General features: G+C 52.0%; 1 protein-coding gene across 1 annotated transcript in view; it reads left to right on the top strand.

Moving 5' to 3' along the window:
* Window positions 1–1224: 1224 nt before the first annotated feature.
* The window catches only part of sog (short gastrulation), a 29349-nt gene continuing 7306 nt past the window's right edge, over window positions 1225–23267 (top strand). The window contains exons 1-3 of the mRNA XM_043425831.1: window positions 1225–2659; window positions 15291–15394; window positions 20023–20152. Of these exons, the coding sequence (XP_043281766.1) occupies window positions 2530–2659; window positions 15291–15394; window positions 20023–20152 (364 nt within the window). The 5' untranslated portion in view covers window positions 1225–2529. The remainder of the gene's footprint in view (window positions 2660–15290; window positions 15395–20022; window positions 20153–23267) is intronic.

Here is a 23267-nt window from a genome sequence, read left to right as displayed (position 1 = left end):
GAAAATAAAAATGATGTCTCGGAAATATTAGGTGGCTGCGAGCCCCGTCTCGGCTAATCTCTTTTTTCATGATTAAAAAATTTGTTCAATCGCCTGCTGCGGCGCGGAGCCGCGAAAATGAGAGACGAGCGCAAACACGGGACACCCTCGAGAATTCCCTCGCATAAAGGCGTGTCGTAAAAGTCTCGTGCGATCGTCGGATTCATTTGTTACTCGCGCGAAGAAACGTCCCGCTGCTCGTGTCCCCATCCCCCGGTTCGCCGCGCGACACCGCCACCGCACCTTCGGAAGGATATAAACCGCGCGTATAAAAAATACACTCGGGCCGGAGGGCCGAGGGGGAAAGTCGGGGAAGAAACGTCATTGCGCGAGTGAAAGACGAATCCTCGCGTAATCTCTCTGCTGGCAAGCAGCGGCAGGTAAGCTCTCACGCGGTGGCGATAAGATTCGTTTTATTTTTAGAGAGATCGCGCATCGAGCCGAGACAATTTCGCTAGGAAGCGTGTCGCGATTTCTATCGACGTAAAGCGGAGAATCGGCCGCTGCTATATGGGAGAAAAAAAGTATGCGAGAGACGCGCACGCGTTTCTTCGAGTTTAACACTCTCTCGCGGTACGGAGACGAGAATAAGAGGAGAACGACGAGGAGGAGCGACGAAGGAGTGGTAGCGAAGCAGCCGAGAACGAGAAGAGGACGAACAAGAGGGAAGAGTACAGAGTATATTACGCCGGTGCGGGACCAGTCCCAGCGAGAACGAGGCAGAGAGAGAGAGAGAGAGAGAGAAAGACGAAAAGAGAGAAACGCGTCGCTCGTTCCACCCATAAAAGCCACCGTGTCAACCGGCCCGCCGACAGTTGTCATCGTTCCACGCTCCGATCAACGACAAACGACCAGCAAAAGCGCATCGCGCTCTCGCCTCTCATAATCTTCTGCGTGAACACTCCCGAAGCCTCGGAATTTTTGTTGGGGCTTGAGACTCTTGAAAAAAAAATTTCTCATACGCATTTGATCGATTGTACCGCGGAGCAGAGAGGAAACAGGAAGGAAGGAAGGAAGAGAAGAGAGAAGAAAAATTGAGAAAAATTTCGAGTGCAGAAGGCGCACGCGCTCGTTCGTTTGTGGTGGAGAAGAAGGAGGACGAGGAGGAGGAGGAGGAGGAGGTGGCGGTGGTGGTGGTGGTGGTGGTGGTGGTGGCGGTGGAGGAGGTGCAGGCGAGGCAACGCGGTGTGTCGCGGATGAGAGGTGGTGTTGTTCATGACGTTGCGTGGTGTACCCCGCGAGCGGTGCCGATCATCGGGATACCCGCAACATCGGATACAGCGAGCGAGAGCAAAGAGAGGAAGAGAGAGAAACGGAGTGACGACGAGAGAGCGCGGCGAGCCTCCCACCCAGTCGACGACTAGCCGAGCTAGCGAGTTGACCGAGAGCTACCGTAGATCGTCGGGACCAACGGAGTTTCGGTCATTCAGTCACCGAGTCACTCAGTCACTGACGGAGTCAATCGCGACGATTTACCGGCGAGCGATCGAGCGCAGAACCCCGAGGCCGTGCGTACCACTTATTTTTCAACTTTTAACGGAGCTGATTCGGAGATTCTCGCGTCGATAGCATCGCTACTACGCAGAGTCTACGCGAGAGATCGAGGTTCATTCGTCTACGAAATAAAAGCGACGCGGATTGATAGAGGAAGCGCAGAGAGGAATAAAATCGCCGATGTCGCGACCGATAGAGAACGGCACATGCTGTGCCGCCGGCGGTAACAATACGTTATCGAAGAGGATGAACACGCGGACGTCGCACGTACGACTACTCCCGTCGCAGCCGTACGCTCGAGCCCGTTAATTGTTATCGTGTGTTTATACCGCGCTGCGCGAGGAAGGAACGAACGTTACGTACGCGTACGTATACGTATATATATATATAGATAGTAGGCATATATGCGAAAGAGGTGAAGACGTCGAAGACGACAACGCGCGACGAGGACGAGAACGTTTCATACTCCGGTCTCGCGGTTATAAGCGCAGTCGGGCAAGAGGCGCGGTGCTGTTTGCCAGCGAGCCAGCGAGCTTCGAGTTTTTCCCTCCCACCCTTCTTCTCGCATCAACAGTGTATCCCGAGTTGCGTGTGTCGTGTGTCGTGTGTCACGAGTTTTGTGCAGTGAACGGTTAATAGACCAGTGCTCGAGCGACCCAGAGATAAATAAATTGAAAAATGGAGCGATAGACCGATCGTACGTGCGCGCGCTCGTTAATCCCGCAGTGAGAAAAGGAAATTGAGAGAGTTTCGAGTACACACCGCTCAAAGGAATAGAATAGTTGTAGTAGTAGAAGCGCGATTTAAAACAGTGCCAGCAGATATCCGACGGACCCGGATATATCGTCGTTTCGTATGCCGTGCCTTTATATATAAACGTCCACTGTCTATAAGAAATATTTGACGCCGCTTGTAGAAGCGAGTGAGTCGGTCAAGAGCGAGAAACTTGAGAGAGGTGAGAAGCGAGAGGAGAAAGAGTTGCGCGCGGAATCCAAGATGCTTTTCCACGCCGGTATGATTTTCCGTCTCGTTTTGACGATGGTGTGCTGGGCCGCGAGCTCCCAAGCGCGAAGAGTCGCGCCTCTCATCGAGGACGACTGGGCCAGAAGACCTCACAGGGCCGCCGGTAAGTCTCCCTTTTTATCTTTTATCACTCCGTATATTATTAAACTTTGAGAAACTCGTTGCGCCCATCTCCGATCGAACCACCGAGTCGGATCGACCTCGTGGTCAATCGCTCGGATAGCGACTCACCCCGAACTTGCGAAGCTAGCTCGCGGCCGGGCGGCCGCGAGCGCACCGAGGCAATTCTCCCGATTAATCAATGGGCATCCCGCGCGCGCGCTCGATTCATCCAGATTCGGTAGTCCGATTGGCGCGCGCGCGCGCGCGCGCCTTCCGATGACGGAGAGGGTATCGGTGGGGAACGTAGAGCAACGTACTCTACACCGCACTTTGAGGTGACCCAGATGCCACGTACGCACTCGCGATACCACGGTGTACCCCCTCCTCTCGCCCGCACGAGAGACAGAAAGAGAGAGAGGAGAAGAATTGCAACTACGAGGCGGCCTCTTTCCGTGCAACGCGCGCGCGACTCGTCCGCGCGAACGATTCTCGTTCGATTCACGAGTCATCCACACGGAACTCGCTGCGCTGACCTTTCCACGCACAGTCGCGTACTTTTCACCGGTATTCTCCGCGTGTGCGCGCGGTTCGTTAGCCCCTGCTGCGCTGGCGATGAGACAACGACGCGCGCCACCGTTACGAGCCGATTCTCGCCGCACCGCCAAGACGAAACATAACAAAAGATGCGCGTATCGTCGGCGCACCTCGTCCAACGGGCGCGAAGCTAATTGCCCCCTAATCGATTGATTATGTAAAAAAAATAAGCTCGCGCTCGTACGACGAGGGAGATGCGTCAGAATTTAATTGATCGCAGATGCTCGCGGATAAGTCTAAGCGAGATGTCGAGACGATAAGAGGACGGGGTGCTGGGCGCGCGCGCTCGAGTCGGGGCGAAGGTGCTGGCTACGAGGAATCGTTTCGTAATTTTCTCTAGTCTGTCTCTTACTATTAATAGGCGTCCTTATTGATACGATCGTTGTATTATTATCGGACGACGATATCTTTCGTTTATTATCCGCGTCTATACGAGTGCACGCGGCGTCGTCTCCCAGCGAGGGAGATGCGCTCGAGAGGCCAACACACACGCATTCCCCGATATTCCGCGGATCAAAAATAATTTCTGTCATCCGATCTTGTAACAACGCTGCTTTAAACGCGCTCCTCGCGCAATAAGAGAAAAAGAGAGATATGAGCGCGCATAACCGTGAGACTCGTACAACTTTCGTCGCTCGTATATTCCGAATATAGCGGCTGCTGCCGCGCGCTTCTTTCGATGCGCCGAGTGAAATTCCGATAATAAACATTGCAGCGGAACGATCCGACGATGCTTCCCCGACGATTTAAACGAGCGGTTTAGCCGGAGAGCGACCGGATATCGAAAGCGCGAACGGATAAACTTATTAAAACGCGTATACCAATTCCGACGGTCAAAAAGCACGCGAGAGAGCTATTTCCGTTTACTTTATAACCTGGGCGCTTTCTCGTTTCTCAACAGTTTTTCCTACTCTTGATGAGGGATAAAAACAACTTGTCGTCGAGAGTTCTCGCGATATCATCCGCGGGAGGCTTATCGCAAAAAAATTAACGCGAGGACGCGTCTCGCTTCTTTTCCCGTGCTCTCCCCTCTGCGACGAGGTAGGCCGGAAATGCTATTGCGAAGCTATAAAGTACTCGTTTCGGGCGCGCGGACACGCGCGTCGAGGTGCGACAACTGGCCGCGTAACGTGCGCGTATCCCGCGAGCCTCCTCCGTGCGACTGCTTTTTTGTAATCTCTCATACCTGCTGGGTCCCGACACTCTCGGCGTCGTATAGCCCTCGGGTTCCGCCTTGTTTTTCTCGCGAGCAGTCCGCGAAGCGACCGGAAGGAAGAGAGAATTTCGAGTTTCCAGGATATACTTTCATATCTGCTCGGTGTTGGCGCAGGCCGAGTTTTACAGTTTCACGTCCTCGAGCGGCTCTTGATGGCGTAAATAGAGCTGAAACTGGGCGGGGGGAAGGCGAGGGAGACGCCGATAGAAGGAGTGTTGAGCGAGGGGGAGGAGAGAGAGGCAAGTTTCTCGTTGAAAGATCGCGAAGCTCGATTGACCGCTGCCGCACGCGGATACAAAGACGTTCGTTGTGCATCCGAAAAGAGTTTCGCCGCGGTTCGCGAATGCGCGGCGCGTTATCGCGCTCGGGGTGCGCCTTCGTACCGGACTTGGCACGAACGACGCTTTCTTCCAAAATTTTATTTTTTCTATACCAACCGCAAACTCTCCCGATTGATCGCGCGGCGAGCGACCAAATAGTCCGAGAAATAAGAGCCCCGCGACGAGCCGGAAGAAGGAGCTCGAGCCATGTACTACAGTGTTTCGACCCTCTCTCGCAAAATGAAAAAGAACAAAAAAAAACGAAAAAAACGAAAAAACCAAACGTTCAGTCGAGATAGAGGGTTGGTCGGTGGCGAGCTCGATAGCAAAGTAGTTTCGAGTATATTTAGCCTTGCTGCAGACACAAAACGACTCACCACCTCCGCGCGAGCATTCTCTACTTCTCCTCCTCCTTTTTCTTCTTCTTCTCTCTTTTGCGCGCTGCTTCTCTGCGTTGCTGCGTTTGAGCACTCTCGGTGAAAAAAGAGTGCGCGACGACTCGCCTCGTCCGCTTTATTGATCTCGTATTTGATCGGTTTTCGTGCGAATGCATTAAACTGCGGCGGGGATCCTTGGACGCACCTATGGATCCCTCGCGCCTCGCGCGAGTGCGGTATCCCCGGCCCGGCGCGTCGCACGCTTCGTTGCCCCCGAGACTCGACATCTTCGTACGTGAATGCGGGCGCGCGTCTCTCTTTCTCTCTGGCAATGAAAAAATAAGGTGTACAGCAAGCGTAGGAACGAAGAGCGTGGGCACGAATTGGTGCGATCGCGCCTCAACGCGTTCGCGCGGACCGAAGACAAATGTCCGACCATAGCGCACTTTTACCACTTGTCCGAGGACCGTTCGCGCTCGCTGCCGAGAAAATCGATTGTTCCATCCGGATGAAAAATACCTCCTGAAAGAGCGATTGGAAAGCGAGTTGAGGAGGAAAAAATGCTGGGGACGCGCCTTTCTCGTTTGCGTAATGCACACGCACGCGAGGGGGTCTCGCGGTGCTGCTGCTGCCGCCGTTGTCTCGTCTCTCTCTCCTCGAGGCTTGATACACATACCGCCGAGAGCGCACACCCATGTGGATCGGTAACTCGAGGATGCACGCTCGCGGTACCGCCGGCGAGCTTCAAATATAATAGCGTCGCGTGTATACGTTATTCGCGCGCGGCGCGGCGGCGGCGGCGGCGGCGGAGGACGAGAAACGAGGCACGTTGCGTCCTGAATTCGTTTGAAAAGTAGACACGCATTACGTATGGAGAAGCGGCACGGCACGCCGGGGTGAATTTGGGTTGGGCCCGGAATATGCGTCGTCGCGAGCCTGCCTGCATTTGCATACTATTTTTCGCCTTTTATTTTTCACATTTTTTCTTCGAGCGAGTACCACTCGCCTATGTTATTTCCATTTGCCGCGCGCCTCTGTTCTCCGCACACGACTGTCATTTCTTTTCGCATAGTCATTGATCGCGAGTGCGTGCATACCGCGTATGCGCTTATCGAATATATACCGCATGCACCGCATATCGCCCCCCCCCCCCCCGTTACCCTTTTTTTGCCTACTCCAGCGAATTCACCCGAGAACACTGACTCCGTATCCGTTTCGTGCAGTGTACAGCTCCCTTCAAATTCAAACAATTCTGGTGTGCGGTTGCGTACCGCGCGCGCGTTTGAATCCCGGTCATTCGTGAAGATGGACGAAATCGTGTGTTTCTATCTCAATTCGAGCTTGATACAACGTTACCTTTTTCATGCGTATATAAATAACTTTTTTTCGACTTGGAATTGGAATGCGAGAAGCGAATTCAACTCGATGACGCTTTTCGGGGGTTAGTTTGATCGTAGGGAGCAGGCTGTAAATTGCAAGGTGTGCGAGAGAGACACAAATCACGATACTTGAAATCGAGATGGAGAATATATGTTGATTCGCATAAATAGGTAGGTACGCGCAGGGGCGAAAATGCCGGGTGTTCCGGGAGGGGCGAGTCGTCGACATTGTATGCAGATATGCGGAGTCGTTCGGCGAGCGAGTCGACGGATCGGGCGTAATCGACCTCGAAAGAATGCACACGAGAGCGTAGATCCTCCTTGTTTTGTGCTGTGGTCCTTTTCATCGCGGCAATGAATTCCGGAGAGCATGCGAAAGCCGAACTTTTGTTCCGGCGAGGCGAGGAGAGTCGCCCTCGGATTCGCATCAGCCGGTGTATTTCCGAAGGTCCAAAGTCGAATTCGCATCGAAGAGGGGTCGCATCGTCGCTCCGGAGAAAGAACGGAGCAGATTTTGATCCCTTGGAAAGCCAGCACCGTCGCGCGGGCGGGTAAAGCGCAACCGCGATTCGCATCCGTTCCCTCCTAGCAATGTTTTTTTATCGAATATCCAATAATTCGAGCCACCAACGAACTCTCGGTCTCTCGTTCTCGTTGTTTCTTCACACGACGTTTTTTCTCTCGCTCTCTCTCTCTCTCTCTCTCTCTCTTCCATCCTGCTCTGGACCACACAAGGCTCGTTGAGATTCTTGGCTCGTTACCAGAAAACTTTCCCTTCCCCACACGGTTCTTCACCGTTGCTCTCTCGGCGAAAAGATCTCATGTGTCTCTCGCGACGATGCCGGCGGTGCGGTAGCAGTGGCAGCGGTAGCGCGGCGGCGACGATTAGACATAATACGAGCCTATAAGTTGCAGAACGTGTGAAAATGATATATAGCGCATTAAGCCGTTGAGATATAAATAAGTAAAAAATGTTTATTTCAACGTTTGAAGCGAGAGAGCGCGAGAGCAGGCTGGCGGCGAGTATGCGTAGCGCGAGATAGTATCGTCGAGCGTGGAACGCTATACTCTTGCTCGTTCGGTGCGGGCAAATAGGTGGGAAAAAAAGTGCGTAGCTCAGAGACGCGGATACGGGCGCAGGAACGCGCGCGAGCGCGCCACCTCTCAGTTGTGTGCGTTCGCGTGTATGAAAGCCAAGAGATAGGTGACACGAAGAGCAGCAGCGCGGATGTATAGCGCGGATGCTGCGAGCGGACCGATAGACGGAGCGAGAGAGAGAGAAGCGCCGTATCCAATTGCGGCTTTTGCGTCGAAACTCGAACGCTCTTCGTCGAGGCGAATACAAACGGAAAGCTTCGCGACGAAAATCCTTTGAATTGGGTAAAACTTTTTAGCGGTGCGTAAAAAAGGTTTATGAAATTGTTTGATGGATCGGGTACAAATATCGTTCAAAGTCGCGCGCACATACGCGATCATCGAAGGTCGCACGCGGACGCGCGATGACCCTGATTATCGCAGCTCGCGGTGAGTTTCAGTTCGTCCGTTCCAGTTCCATACGAAAAGAGACGTTTAAATTGCGCTTTTTTTTTTGCATTTTTGTTTTATTTTCTTTGATGAAACGCGGGAAGTCTCGTTGTCGCAAGGTCCGTCTCAGCGTTCCGACCCCGACCCATTTCGCCATCTACGCCTCGAGCACCAAGCACGCTCCTGTTCCTATGCCAAATCGATGTTTTTCCCACGTGTTCCCGGGCATCGAGTTTCTTCCTCTCCCCCCTTTCACTGTCAAGCTAAAAAGGCCATATAGACTCGGCTCGCGCGCTCGAGCCGAGTGTATGTTTGCCTCTTCTGTACTCGTATCGCGCGAGGATAGTTGAAGGAAGGAAGGGAGAATGAGAGAGCGAAGTACACCGTAGCTAATGGTCCTTTCGAGGAATCTCGAGTGGCACTTTTCCTCTTGGTCGCGCAGCCAAGAAGAATTCCCAAGTAGCCGAGTTGTGCCCTCTCGTGCCTTGGCGAGAGAAGCTCTCGAGAGCTCGACAAAATAGCGCGGAGCTTCCAGGCAGCGAGGGGGATTCTCTCGTTCCGAGCTAAGATGAGACTTGCGAGGAATCCCAATCCACGAACGCGACAATCACTCGAGTTAGGAAGTGCGAAGGCCCTGATTGTTGTAACTGGCTTGCGGCGAGTGCCACACCATTGTCTCGATTTTATTACTGCTTCTCTCTCTCTCTCTCGCTCTCTAGATGAGACGGAGAGAAAAATAGCGCGGTTGAACGATCTTGATTCGTATCCTTGACTGGAATTTTTCGCAGCCTTTCCTCTTCTGGGAAGCCGATTGTCAGACCGATAAAATCTGACGGACTTGCCCTGGGTAAGAGCGGAGCATGAAGGGGAGCGAGGAAGAGAGAGGACTCGCGATCCGTTGGTCGCGCCGCCAAAGCGATGCATTATTCATTCGTGAGCGCGTTGCTCGTCGTCGTTGTTTCCACGAGCGCGTTCTCTGCTCCGTAAACGTGTCACATGTGTTCTCGTACAAGAGTACGGTATGAGCAAGCGAGAGAGAAGAGTTCGATCGCGATTGTCACGGGGATCAACGGAAAAGTACGTTTCACGGCAACGGACTCAATCTGCTCCTCTTTCTAGGAAAATCGTTGCACACCGCGCGGTGCACGCTCGTTTCACCGAGTCCGCGACGCACGAGTATCTCGTCGGAATTTCGCGCATCGGACGTTTGTCCGGTCGACGCGCGAGAAATGAGGAGGAATCTCGCCCTTTGCTCCGTCCAGATATGCCACCACTTGTGACCATTTTACAAATCGGCGCATCTGCAATCGGAGAATAACGCGCTCCATAAGATCCGTACGCATATTTCATGTTTATCCGTGTGCGTGCGTGTCGACGTTCGTCTAAATCGTCCAGATGCCTTACCCTCCCGAGACTCGACGATTCTCCGCGCTCTCCGATCTTTCATTCGCCCGCGCATTCGTACACGCATCGCGCGTGTATTTTTTTCATCGGCATGTCGCCGCAGATACGCGTTTTATTATCGCGCGTATGAGAAAAGCGCCGAGAGCGAGAGAGAGAGAGAGAACGAGAAAGGGGGAACGCACACTCTGGCACGTTGATGCTAATTATTCCATTCGATATATTCTCAAGTGCGTGTACGAATGACGACCAAGACCGATGCGGAGCCGGAGCGACTGTGTGCGCCGCGGAAAAGAAAAGACGCGGGCGCGCCTCTCTTCTGCTCGTCGCAATTATCGCATTGAGATCTTAATCAGTGCTAGCATACGGCTTAATTAGACAACATTTTATTCGTAGAAACGATCGGAATTGGTGCAATTTCTCGGCTGCGATGGTCAGTTTCCTTTTTTATCGCTCGCGTTGTTGCGCCGCTCCTCGCTCGTTCCCCCCCGTCAGATTGTGTTCCAACGAGCGTTAAAAGCTCCGAGACTCTTCGTCGCCGTTGCTGCGCGACGTCACTCGCGGTCGATGTACGCACTCGTCGATGTTCGACTCAAAGCGTCCTTTTTAAGGAATAACATCAATCGCGAGAGCGTTTCTGTCGTTGCCGCAGCGGACTCGAGAGTCACGTCGAATCCCGAGTCGCCGCGCGTGGCGCAGCCGCTCTCAAAAAATAGATATCGCATTGCGATGCATAAAACAGAGAGTGTGCAATCGGCATTCGCGCCGATTGACGCCCACTCATTTTCACCCTTCTTTTCTTCCGTATTTCACTCGATCCCGCCAGCGCACTCGTTGTTCGTACGATGAATTCAATCATTTTTAGCTAACGTCAAGAGTCTTTTTCTCTAAAGCAAAGTAAAAAATGTTTTCAGTCACTTCAAATGTATTCCTATTGTTATAAAAACACAGTACGGTAAAATGTCACACGTATTTCGGTCTATATTCGCGTGTATTTATCATAAAATTTATCATGCTGACAGTCAAAATTTGTGATTAACAATAAATTTCCACTTATCAGTAAGTGCCAGTGTGACATGATGAATAACGCTCGAAAACAAAGGGAAATATCACACGTGCGTTACTTTTTGCCATCCGTATAAAGCTGTTTAGAATTCAAGCGACGAAAAGTTGTAACCGCGGTGGCTGAATACTTTGAAAATTCTCGAAAAATAATATATTCCTTACTACAAAAAACGAATCCGTTTTCTCCGTGTGCTTGTTTATATTAACAAACTCGATCGTGGGCGTACGCAAATGCGCACATTTCGCAAGAGCGGTAGTGGTCCAGTAGCTTCATTCAAGATTTTTCATTGAGGAACAAGCGCGTGGCTCTATTTTGTAGCGGAAGGATGATCAAGTGAAAATTCTTCCCCTAATTATATCATCGAGCTGCGCGAGAGTCATCGACTTTTCGCGCATCTCTCTCTGTCGCAGCTCTCTTGGCAATTCTGCAAAACGAGATTTCATTCGTGTGATTCGTCATCCGCTCGCGCACCAGTGTGCAAGTGCACCGTGTACCGTCGACTGTGAGGAAATGAGAGAGAGAGAGAGAGAGAGAGCGTCAAATTTTCAATAGATGGTATACCAGGGACTTGTGTTTGATTCGATATAGCGTCTAGAGTCTCGATCGCTCGGAACGCGGCGCAGGCTCGCGCGCGCGCGCGCGCCATCGTTGATTCGAGCATCTCGCCGATCGTTTTGCGTCGCGCCGGCTATCAATTTTCGTCTCTCTCTCTCGCTCTTAATCCCGCTCGGTACACGCGTGCAAATATATTTGGTGCAATGTTTAACTTTTTCTTCTTCTTCTTCGTCGTCGTCGTCTCCTCGCGTTCGTGTTCTTCTGCTTCTTCTTCGTTTTCTCGGGATCTCTTGCTCTCGGGCTTTCTCAAGTGCTGCGTGAGCAACGACGCGTTCCGCGCGCTTTTACTATATATGGACAAGTGCCACATGCTCGAATCACATAAGGAGACAAGATCGAACAAGAGAGGTTGGCGGGGATCGTCGTCGCGTCGTCCTCAGAGTTTCAGATGAAAAAGGAGAGCGTTGGAATAACGAGAGCGGAGACGAATAGAATAAGGGGGCGAAGGACACGGCGAAGCGAAGGATGGGAGGCAGGAAGGAAGGAGCGCGCGGCGACGCTGTGGGCGACGGGATACACGCGAGTCTATATAATATATACGTTTTGTAGCGGGGACAGGAGCATCAGGATCGGCAGGAGCAACAGCCCCCTGGGGGTACTCGGTTGTTGCTCGTCGCCGCGTTGGTGAATGGCCTCTTGATCCAGATTTTTGTAGGGTGATTTTTGCACACTCGGGGCCAAACTATATATAAAGATAATAAAGCGCGAGCGAGACGAGTATTTGCGGATCGATGAATGTGCAGACTGCACGGAAAAAAGTAGAAAAAGCTTTCGAGAGCGCGCGGAGGGGCGGGGGGGGGGGAGGGGGGAAGGGAGAGAAAGAAAAAGAGAAAACTAGATACGCGCCTTTGCATCCAGCAGTTTCTTACTCATCGTTGATTAAGAGGGAGCCGCTCGGTCAGTCAGCCAGCCAGCCAGCAGCCAGCCAGTCGGAGATAGATCCTCGTTTTCTTCTTGGCTCTCTTCGCCGTGTACTCGCATATTTCTTCCCTAACTCTTCCTCCGCTCGGTAGTTTTTTTGCCTTCGGGCTCGCGCGTGCCTACACTCTTCTTTATCCCTTTTTTATTTTCTCCGCGCGCTATCGCGCGTTCGCTCGGTCCGCGGTGTGCGAGGGATGGAATGATATTTCGGGGCGTCGCGCGCGCGCGCGCGCGCGTACCGGCAGCCTCGAGACGGAAGGTCGCCGGGACGGCGGGCCGAGTCCTGAACCGAGTCTGGAAAAAGGTTTGTTCGTGTTGGCCCCGCAAGACGGAGGTGCGAGCGGGCCCGTGCGCGTCTGCGCTTTTTTCTCGTGGTCCATTGCTGCGGCAAGAAAAATCTCGCTAAAATTCTACACAGCCAAAGGTGAACGTCCGCGATTAGTGAACGGATGTTGTCCGTTAAAAAAAGAAAAGAAAAAAAAATGGGCAACGCAAAGACGAAGAGCACGAGCGCCCGCGACGCGACACCGAGTCTCCGGAGAATTTAGCCACGCCGCTGTCGAACCGCGGGGGGATAGCACACTTTGCGAATAAAGAGAGACTCGCGGGCGCGAGAGCATTATGAACGAAGGTTACAAGACGCAGGGCGTTGCGTCATTCGCAAAGAGGTCGAAGAAAGACTCTTTGCGCGAGAAAATAAGAGAGAAGGAGAAAGAGAAGACACTTTGGAGGAGACTAAAGTTAGACCAGATCTAAAGATAAACTCGACTTCGCATCAGCGAGAAGCAATGCCATAAGATCGCATTGGGCGAATGTAGAGGCGGAAAAAAGTCGTTTTACATACAGCCGAAGAAAAGATTGGCGGGGAGAAGCTCGCTCTTTCGTATTCACAAAGCTGCTCTCACCGCTAAACAGATTCGCATTGTATTTAGATATGGAACAAATTATCTCCGTCTCGCGCGCGTTCGTTCGGCTGTCCGGGGTTGAAACGACGAGCGTGTTCCTCGCGCGCGCGCGTATTTGTACATATGATAATTGGTCGGAACGATTTTGCCCTTCGAGAAGATTGATCCTGCTAGCGCGGTAAGAAATTTGTATGCCGAGATTGTACCGAGGTCAGCCAGCGTACCGCGTATCGCGCCGGAGGGAAGAGAGCGGATGAAGGTGCGGTAATAGCGCGCGACGCGTCTCGTCCTGCTCGATGCGCGCGCGCGCGCGCGTATATTAGTACGGAGTACACGCGACCCCTTGACGTCGATGAGAAAGCTGCACCTTCCTCTCGTAGGCTGCGATGCGCGCAGAGGCGATATTGGGAAAAGGGAACGAGGAAGGAAAGGAGAGGGCGCGGGGGAGAATTCTCATTCGAGTACGCACACGATCGTCTCTCGTCAATCGAGCGAGCGAGAGTGCCCGAGCGACGACGATCGACGCCCACGTGTCTACCGGCGTCTGCTCACGATCCTTTCGCGATGCTCGCCCCGCGATCGCTCGACTGCCTCTTAATCCTGCGAGCGCAGAAGCTCGAGCGGAGCAGACGCAAACGAAAAATACGATGAAAAAAAGTCTCGCGGAGAATGCGAGAGACGATTATTTCTTCGGAGAAGGCGCGCGCGGTACCGGAAGATTTGAACGGATTTTTCCACCCGCGCGAGAGACGCAGCGGCGGCGGCGTGAGCAGGCGACTCTGCCTCGACCCACGTCGTCGTCGTCGTCGTCGTCGTCGTCGTCGTCGTCGTCTTCGTGTCTTTGGCTCGCGACGCATCGCATCATCAAAAGCGCGAGAGCCAAGCGCGTATTTATTTTGGGTATACGCGGCGAGCTTTCTCGTCGTCGGAAGATGCTGCTCGATTCGACTCGACACAGGCCAATTCTACGTAGTCTCTCTCGCTTCTCGCGTACCGTACTTGATGTATCGCGCTGTCGTACGTCTCCGCGCGAACCTCCGACATAATCTCTTTTCCTTTTTTCCTCTGTACCCGCGCGCGGAGAGACTCGCGATTTTAAATTCTACCAGCGCGATTGATGGACGCGAGAAACAAGAATATTTTGAGGGGCGTCTTAAACGCTGCCGCCCAACTATACGGGCCGCGTCCGCGTTCCGTTGTGTAAGGATTCACTCGGAACCTCGCTAGCTAACACGAATTCTCAACGATTTTCCGAGTTAATCGACCCGAAACGGGGCGCGAACACGCCGCTGCTGCAGGGGGGCAAAGAGCCAGCGGCCGAGACCAAATTCTTGGAGTAATGTTTCCTCGACGCGCTCTGTGCCCACCAGCTCGCTCGGACCTAAGCTTATCTTTCCCTCTCTCGCTTTCCCTCCTCCGTTCTCATCGGAGATTATATTCCGTTCAATCGTTCAATCATGTGTGCCCGCCGCTAATCGTCATTATGCGTATCGAGAGCAAAAGAATTACAGAGCTCGAGCATTGCCGAGGCAAAGTCCGTAAAGAGACTGTTATTGCTTCGCGGAGATGCGAGAGCGAGAGAGATCTCTCACCGTTGTACACCCGCGCGCGCGCGGAGGAGAGTCGGGGCGAGATGCGTCTACGAACGGCCTCTGCACGCGCTCGACTCTTGCTCGTTCGTTGAAAAGGAGAAAGAGAGAGAGAGAGAGAGCGGTGCAACGACCCCGCGCGGCGTCGCGACGCCTCGTTTGGCCTCAACCACACGACGACGTTTTCGTCGTCCGCTCGCTTCTGCCTCTGTGATTCCACGTTGCGTTCTTACTCTCCCCTCCGCCCCTTTTTCTTTTCATTTCACCCCCGATCGCAATGTTCCTTCGGGATATCCCGCGCGCGAACACCAGAAAATCTCGAAGAAAAAGGCCTTGCGCGATCGCTGGCGAAACTGGCGAATCCAACATCAATAATGCGGAAAAACATCGGATAAATTTGATGAATCGCAGAGCGGAGGATTCATTGGAATATCAATTAGAAACGCAGAGAGAGAGAGAGAGAGAGATACTGAAAGTAAAAACCGCAGCGTTCGTAGATCTCATGACACGATTCATTTATCACAATATTACATTGTAACGCCTTGGAACGAAATATTGCGAAAGCAATGACTTTATCTAGAGCTGCTTTATCATTCGCGTTCAACGAACGTTGAAATTTCAAAGGAATCGATGCCGCGTAGTTTTCGAGATGTTTCCGAATAAGCGATGTCGAGGAGAAAAAGCAAATGGTTTGTTCTCAAGGCGTTTTTCTTTCTCATTTGCAGAATGCACCTTCGGGAAACAAGTCCGGGAGCTGGGTTCGACGTGGTACGCTGATCTGGGACCACCCTTCGGAATAATGTATTGCATCAGATGCGAGTGCATACCGGTGAGTAGCCGAATCCTGCTGGAAAGAGATGGAGGCTCGGTGCAAAAATGTAAACGAGGCGAAACGACGAATGAATGAGGAGGAACCTGCGAGCACACCGCGATACTTTTGAACCTTGACCCCCCCCGTTTGGCTCGTCAATTACACCGCGGCGGCCTCTTTTACGATCGACGTCGAGCGCTCGATCACGCGATTTCAACGATAGCAAGTTTTACGAGCGGGCCGCATGCCCGTCGGACGACTCTCGGCCATTGCGCCGGTACGCGCACACGCGGTCATTCCGCTCGCACCAACATCTTTCGTTTTCCCGCAGTTGAACGATGTGTCAAACGTGAGAGAGCGAGAGATATTAAGCATACGCACTATGGGTAAGAGAGATGGCAAAGACGATATAGAATTCGACTCGATTGCCTCGCATTCCGCGTCGAGTCGTGCGCGCGAGGAGCACGAACGAGCCACGCACTCGGCCGTCAAAAGGTTCATCGTCTTTCTCTTCTTATTTCCCAGCGAATATGTTCGATGCGGCGACGACGCTGCTGTAGGTCGCGGCTAGCGCTCGCGGATCCGCTCCGGGACTGTGCAAGCGGCCCGGATAAATCTCGATCTGGGTGACGTGACCCGTGGTGACTTTCGACGTGCTTTCTAATCCCTCGTCGGTGTGCGGTCCGCGGCTTGTACGACGTCGCGACTCGCGGTGTACGCGCTGCACCACGACACGCGTCTCTCTTACGTTGCGACGTTGCATACATGCAGCATTTGTACGCAGCAAAGATGCAAAGATGGACGAGATGTTGAGAGATACATTGGATTCTACCTGTCGGTATCCATTTTATCCGAGTGCTCTTCTCCTCTCCTAATTGGCTGCTTCGCGAGCCGCCACCACTTTTCTCTCTCTTTCGCTCTTTCCCTCTGTCCTCAACCGTTTTCATCATTTTCCCAGCCAGCGCGGCAGACGCAATGGCAGCTGTTGTTCATTACGCGAGAGCAAAACGAAAACGAGGCGAGCTCGTACGGTCCGTGGCTCCCGCTCGCAGACGCGAACCCGTAACAATTCCTCTCGAATATCCGCTCGGCATTTTCCGGGCTCTTGAATTTCGCACGAAGATAAATAATTACGTATACGGCGGAGCTAGGCGGGCGTATGAGAGGGATGAAGAGAGAGACGAGGCCCCGGTAACCAAGCCGTCGAGATTCTCGACCGATCGCGTAATACGATCGTCGTTTGCATTCCGAGCGATGCGCCTGTTCACCGGGAACGTTCGCGCGGTTAGGTAGCAAATTTTTGCAGTACGGCATAGCCGCGCGGAGAGCGCTCTACTCCTCTCGTGTCCGACCGACGTTCCGTGAATTCCATTCCTTATTTCCGTCCTCGCGTACTTGACAACGCGCAGCTGGTGCTAATGCGATTTAAACCATCTTTTTTAATGCGTATACCTAAATTCTTCAACACGCGCCTTCTCGATCGTCTCTCTCATAATAAATTCAAATTTATCAACACCATCGGGCTCATTCCGAGCCTCGTGAATTGCGCGATATTACCATTCGCACCGCGCTTCGCGTTCAATTCCAACTGACGTCGATTTTCCCATCCGGACGCGAGTGTCGTCGCGACTTTTACTTTTTTCAACTCGCACCGCAACTATACCGCATTTATGTTTTCATTAAAAGCATCCGGCGCACGTCGAAAAAATCATTTAAAAAGAAATCCTCCTGCGATCGCGATGACTAAACTTGTCAACAAACCGACCACTTTTCCGACGGCGCGCGCGCGCGCGATACTCGCACTCACGCCGGACTCTTCGCTCAAACAGTGTGATGAAACTGTAAATGAGAATAATAATATTGTGAATCGGAAATGCGCATATCGCCTGATGCTCCACGACAGAACGAAGCTTTCTCAAGTTTTATCGACGAGCAGAAATAACGAGGATTATCCCATTTCAAAGTTCGATTTTTTTTCAATTGTCACGCAGAGAGTTTGTGAAAAAAAAACTTTTTCGTTGAGGAGGAACGTCAGATTGAGAAAAATGGTGACAGTTTAATGAAACTTTTAGAATATACATTTTTTGATATATTTTCTATGGCCTCTCCAATTTTTAATCTATCGCATTTAGCCATTTTTTAGTAAATCATTTCCAAACTTGGAAGTTATTCCATAGTTTGAACTCTAAAGTTTCATTCTGCCACAAATTCCACCCAAAAATGACGTATTTAAGGGGGTTAATCCCGCATAAACAAAGCAAAATTTTGATTTCGAAGAATATTCCAAGTGAGGTTAGCCCACTGATCCATACTTAGAAAAAAAAAAAAATTCTGCCTGAGCCAGTCGTCGAATCGTTTTTCTTGTTTTCGTGTTAGAGCAAGCAAATCTCTGTCATACGACTCGAGGTTGATGTTTTTCAAAAGGATCTACGTCTGAAGATTTGTACTTTCGCGGTGTTAAGACGCGCGTTGTCTTCAGTCTAGGTTGCTCCTGTGTTTTCCGCAGCTGCGCTCGTTCCGTCCGTGAATCTTTATGACCCAGGAAAATTTGCATGTCCGCGGCATAGTTCTCGAAGGAATTCGTATTGTTGGGAATATTATTCCAACAACGAAGGAGTTGCTGGTTCGGTGGACGCTTGAAAACGATTTCTTCCGCTCGACATATTCGATGCAAGTGAAACGCAGTTCGTTTCGATTCGGTCGATGAGAGTCTCTCGGTTTCTGCGAATAAGCCACGAATGTGCGTTTGAAAAAAATCGTTAAAGACGAGAACGAAACATCTCTTTTGGGCTTCCGTTTGAGAGGGCGAGCTCTGCGAACGCGTGTCACCGGACCTCGCGAATGAGATGTTGAAACGGAACGATTCTCGTATCGTTTGCCGTTCAGCGATATGCGGGCGCCGGCGTCCCCATACTCCGCGGGATTCGTGAAAATGGACGAGTGGTGCGTTGACCGGTGCCTCTCGCCTGTGTATCGAGTATCCCAGCCTTAGATCCAATTACCCAGCATACGCTCAATAAGATTGCGCGATCTTTCGCTCCTTTTCTCCTGGTATTTTCCATTGTGGCGTTGCCTCGCAGAATTTCTGTCTCAACGATCGAACGAGTCGATCGATACGACGACGAAAAATCGGGCGTTCGAACAATTTTTTCCAGCATCGTTGAAACTCTCCAAGTGTAGCAACTCTACATCGTGCCAAGTGCACAAGTGCGTCAACCCTTCATCGGGGCGAGTCTCGATCGTAGCAACCCGACATTTCCTCGACTGTTATACGTGCTTGTATTTTTCGTTTGACTGTACTTTTAACTGCATCGGTCAGTAAGGTCGGGCTTCCAACTGCCTGGTTCCATCGAGCAACCTCAGATTACACTATAGATACTCCTAAACCAAGAGACAAACTGCCTTAACCCATCGAAATATCAATATGAAGCCGGCGCGTTTCGTGTTGAGTTGGCGCTGTGTGAAAACGTGTTTTATATATACTTATCGCAAGAGAAAAGTGAGTGAGCATTTATTTCTCATACCCCAAACGTTATATTCTTTTAAAAGGAAGCCAATATGATGTGTATTTCGTGATTTTATTCCCAAGTACCTGGTGCTGCGCGCACCTAACATCCAAAAATTCGTATTTTCCTCAACGAAAAAACTGAAACGTCACAATAATGGATTCGAAAGCTAGAAAGTATTTAGTCACAAAACTATGGAGGGAATAATTTTCCTTCAACGTGAAATAGGCCTCGGTCCGAGAGGATTAAGGAGAAGAACAAATGACAAAAGTTTCTCCGGTATAGCGAGAAAGGGGTTGCAATGCCGTTTGGAGAAACAGAAAGGGCGCTCGCGCGCGGTTGGAGCACATCTCGGTGCTGGCGTTGGCCAGACGGTTCATACATTCTCTCTCTCTCTTACGCTCTCTTTGCCTCTGGCAAAGGTATTATTAGAGCCCGGTGGAATGATAGTCGCGCCCCGTGTATGAGGGGCTATTGATAGGTACACGCGGCTTTGCTCGCGCGGTGTTCACAGAGAGCACGAGGAAAAAGATTGCAAGTGAGAAAGAGGGAGAAACGTCGGGCGTGAATCACGCGCCTCTCACGCTGCTCACGTTTTTCTTCTTGTCGTTGTTCACTGTATTTTTCGTCTGTAGGTACATCCCCCGGTGAGGCTCTCCGCGCGCGCGGCGAGAGCCGCGCTTTCTTCTCCCATCGACTTTCGCGTTTCATCCGCACGCGGTATTCGCCCCGAGTCTATTTTCTTCGTCGCGGCCGCGGGCGAGGTAAAGAAGGAAAGAGAAAGATCGAGCCTCCTCGGTATGAGCGTATACACCGCGCGCAATAGCGCGCAGGCAAGGATGAGTCTTCTTCGGGTCCTCCCTTCGTGCGCGCGCGCGCGCGCTCGTGCGACACCAAATATATCGATGACGTTGACGATTGTCACGAGAGGCGGACGCTCGTGCGGACGTCCCGTCATCGCGTGACGAGCCTCCACCGCATCCTACTATTTCGATCGACGTTGCGACACGTACGAATGCGAATATTCGGGGGAATCACCCGAGCACCCCGATATAGCGCATGCATATTTTATTGGCAACGACCGCCTCGGAGTCGCTATAACTCTCGTACTAATAACTTGCTTAATCGATGACATCGCAGGTCCAGAAAAAACGAAGAATCGTTGCGAGGGTGCAGTGTCGAAACATCAAGAACGACTGTCCGAAAACAAACTGCGAGGAGCCCGTGTTGCTGCCTGGAAGATGCTGCAAATCGTGTCCCGGTGATTTCAGTAAGTATTCTTTTGCATTGTTTACTCAGTGCGGTACCAACGACGAAGAGCAGGCTGAGAGAAAGAGAGAGAGAGAGAGAGCTTTTTAACTTGTTTGCTCCGGACTCGAGATTCCTCGCAACGCGCCTCTGGTTTGCCCGCTCGCTGCTCTCGTCATCCATCGAGATTCTCCCGTTGCTGAGGAGCCTTGATTTCAACGAGCGATGAACGAACGGGGGTTTCTCGTTATTGCGCGAACGCAGGGAGAACCGTTGCGATGATAAAACACACGGTAAAAGAAGATACCCCCGCGGTGTGATCGATGCCACGCGCATCTACACACGCGGCGTATCGCGGCTCCTTCGTACGCAGATGAAATCGCGCGATTATTCGCCATCGATCCCTCGGTACGGTCCGCCTCGATCGATTCGTAGATACTTTCCTCTCGGCCTCTTTTCGCGCATCCGCGCGTGCATGCACGCGCGACAGAGGTTCGAAATAAAAATGATAAAAAAAGAAACGCCTACCGCTGCTCGATTGATAATAAATTATGTACTAACAACGGTAAAGTGCGTAAAAGTTGAGCCTCTCGTGGATATTTTGCCGGATCGACGCGCGGTAGAGGTCGTAAAGTTGCGAAACTCCGCGGGACTGGGCGCGAAACGATAAATCGGCACTCGGCCGTTTATTAACGAGAGTCAAGTGCGGGCTGCATAAATAAATCATTTATCAACGATCGCTCGTTTCTCTCTTGCGGCGGCGAGGCGATAAGAGTCGAGAGAGTCCCGCGACGGCCGCTTTCGCGAGGAGGGCAGTTTTCATTCAAGAGAGATCCGGAGTTGCAACTTTTTGAATTTTTGCTCTCAACGGAGCTCGCGGTGGCGCTTCGTCCTATTAGCCGCGTGCTGGCCGCGATGATGCAAACGCGGGCGCGCGTCTACCTCCCTCATCGTCTCGCGTTACCCCAGGAGCCGTGCAATCGAATACGAAATAATGCACGCAAGAACGGAACGATACGAGCTGTCAACTGTTTTTATTAACCTTGCCGCCGCGTCGTGCTCGCTGCCGCAGCCGTCGCCGCGTTCGTCGTTTAACGCGTGTGCACCGTGCTCGAGTACTTTATAGCGACATCGTATTTTACGCTCGTCGCGTCACGCTTATAAATATGAGAGAGAGAGAGAAAAAAATGGCAGAAGTGACGAGTGATGAAAAATGTGCTGGCGATTACCATTGCCGAGGATGATGCGCACGGACGGCTCGCAGTTGTTTGCTGGATAACGCGGATCCACCGGAGTATTTTGTTCTCGCCGAAGGTGGTCGTTTTATATTTAGAATGCGTTTCTACGTTCTCGTGCGTCTCCTCTCATGGTGCAGCAGCAGCAACAGCAGCAGCAGCGGCGACGCGCTCTTTCTCTCATCGCGTCGCCTCGGCCACGTTCGCGAACAGAGGAGAGCACGGAACTCGATAATTTTCTCAATCCGCGGAAGGAAAGCGATGTTTATTGGTGTATTTGCTCTCGGGTATGAAACGAGAAGCTCTCTCGAGACGCGACGGAAATGCCTCCTCTCGCGCGCCGCCGCGCTTTCCTCCCGTTGCTCGATCCGCGCGCATGCATTATTCATCACGATCATTATTACCGAGCCTGGTATTTATTTAATTAGCATAATTATTGTAGTTTCCTCACCGTGCTCGTACCTTAATGCTCCATTTAACGCGAGCGCGACAGACCACCGCGCTATGCGCCGCTCAAACGTACTTGTAGTAAGAGGACGGTCGTGCCAATATCAGCATTATTCCATTTCATACTTCGGTAGTTTGGCCCCTTTATCCTCGCATCGCGCATCCTCCCTATCCGCGGTGATTCGCTTTTTTACGAGCCTCTCTCTCTCTCTCTCTCTCTCTGCCGTTTTCCACGCGTTACGTATTCGCCGGCGAAACTCCCTTTGCTCCGATCCCGACTTTAGAAACGGAGAAGCAGAGACGAGTGCGAGGCGAGGCTCGTTCGGCCTCCGGGGGTACGGAGACCGCGAGCCGTGTCGTCTTCTTGGTCTCCCGCCAATAAATCAATCGATCTATGTACCGCTCGGCTATAAGCGAGCGCGTCCGTGCGAATGCGAGGGAGAAAGAGAGGGCCGGAGTGTCTCTTCTCTCGTCTTCTCGTCTCCGCGCGTTTAATCTCTCCCTCCTCCCAATATTATTTTTCTTTTTGTTCGACAAGCCTCTTTTGCTCGCGTACGCGCGGCCGTCGCGCGGGAACGCACGGGAATTGACTTCTCTCGTCTCGCGCGCGAGGCAATAAAAAATTGCGCGCATCGAGGGAAATGCGTCCTCGCTATTCTCCTACTTTTAATCCTCCTCGTCGGGTGTGCACGATGTAGTAGAATCCCCCGCGAGATACATCATCGTTAAGATTAACCTCTGGAATAATCGCATCCAGCATCAGAGAACGCGGATTACGCGGGAGTTAACTCGATTGAGCTATTTTTAATCAGATTTCACCGGCATGTACGCGTGTTGACGCACACGCGACACGAGACGTTCGCATAAAGTTTATTTATCCCCAATTTTCCTCAACATTCGGGACGTTGCGGTCGACAAAGCGAGAAAGGTACGAGCCGCGGTTGATCTCGCGTCGAACGAGCAGGATAAAAGAAGCGAGAAGCTCGCGCCCGCGAGCGGAGCGAAGAGGAGAAGAAGACCGAGGAGGCGGGCGGGCGGGCGGAGGGGGTGCGTGAGAGGGCGGTCGGGCGCGACGGTTTAGCGCCACGGCGCCGGTTATATTACCGCATGGCGTCACTTCGATTAAGAGCCGCGCAATCTAAATGTAAATATTAGCATACGTAATGATCGGAGACGGGGGAGGGGGTGTGGGAGAAAAGCGCTGCGACTGGAATGAGAATAGAGAAACTCGGATTTGTCGGCGAGATAGATTTACGGGACGACTCGCGAAGGGGGAGGACTTGTTTGTAGGCAAATCGTGTTTTTCATCGGACGTAGCAAAGTGCGATCTAGCTCGACGACGCGGCGTTAATCTTTTTTCGCCATAAAATTATCTGCCTCGACGATGTACAATTTTCATAGCTATACGCGATTTAATAACAACAACGACTTCTCTCGATGCATTATTTAGTGCGG

Source organism: Venturia canescens, chromosome 8 (genome assembly GCF_019457755.1).
Source record: "Venturia canescens isolate UGA chromosome 8, ASM1945775v1, whole genome shotgun sequence".
Taxonomy (NCBI): domain Eukaryota; kingdom Metazoa; phylum Arthropoda; class Insecta; order Hymenoptera; family Ichneumonidae; genus Venturia; species Venturia canescens.
Note: the sequence above shows the minus strand (reverse complement) of the source record. Positions and strands in the feature narration are given on the sequence as shown.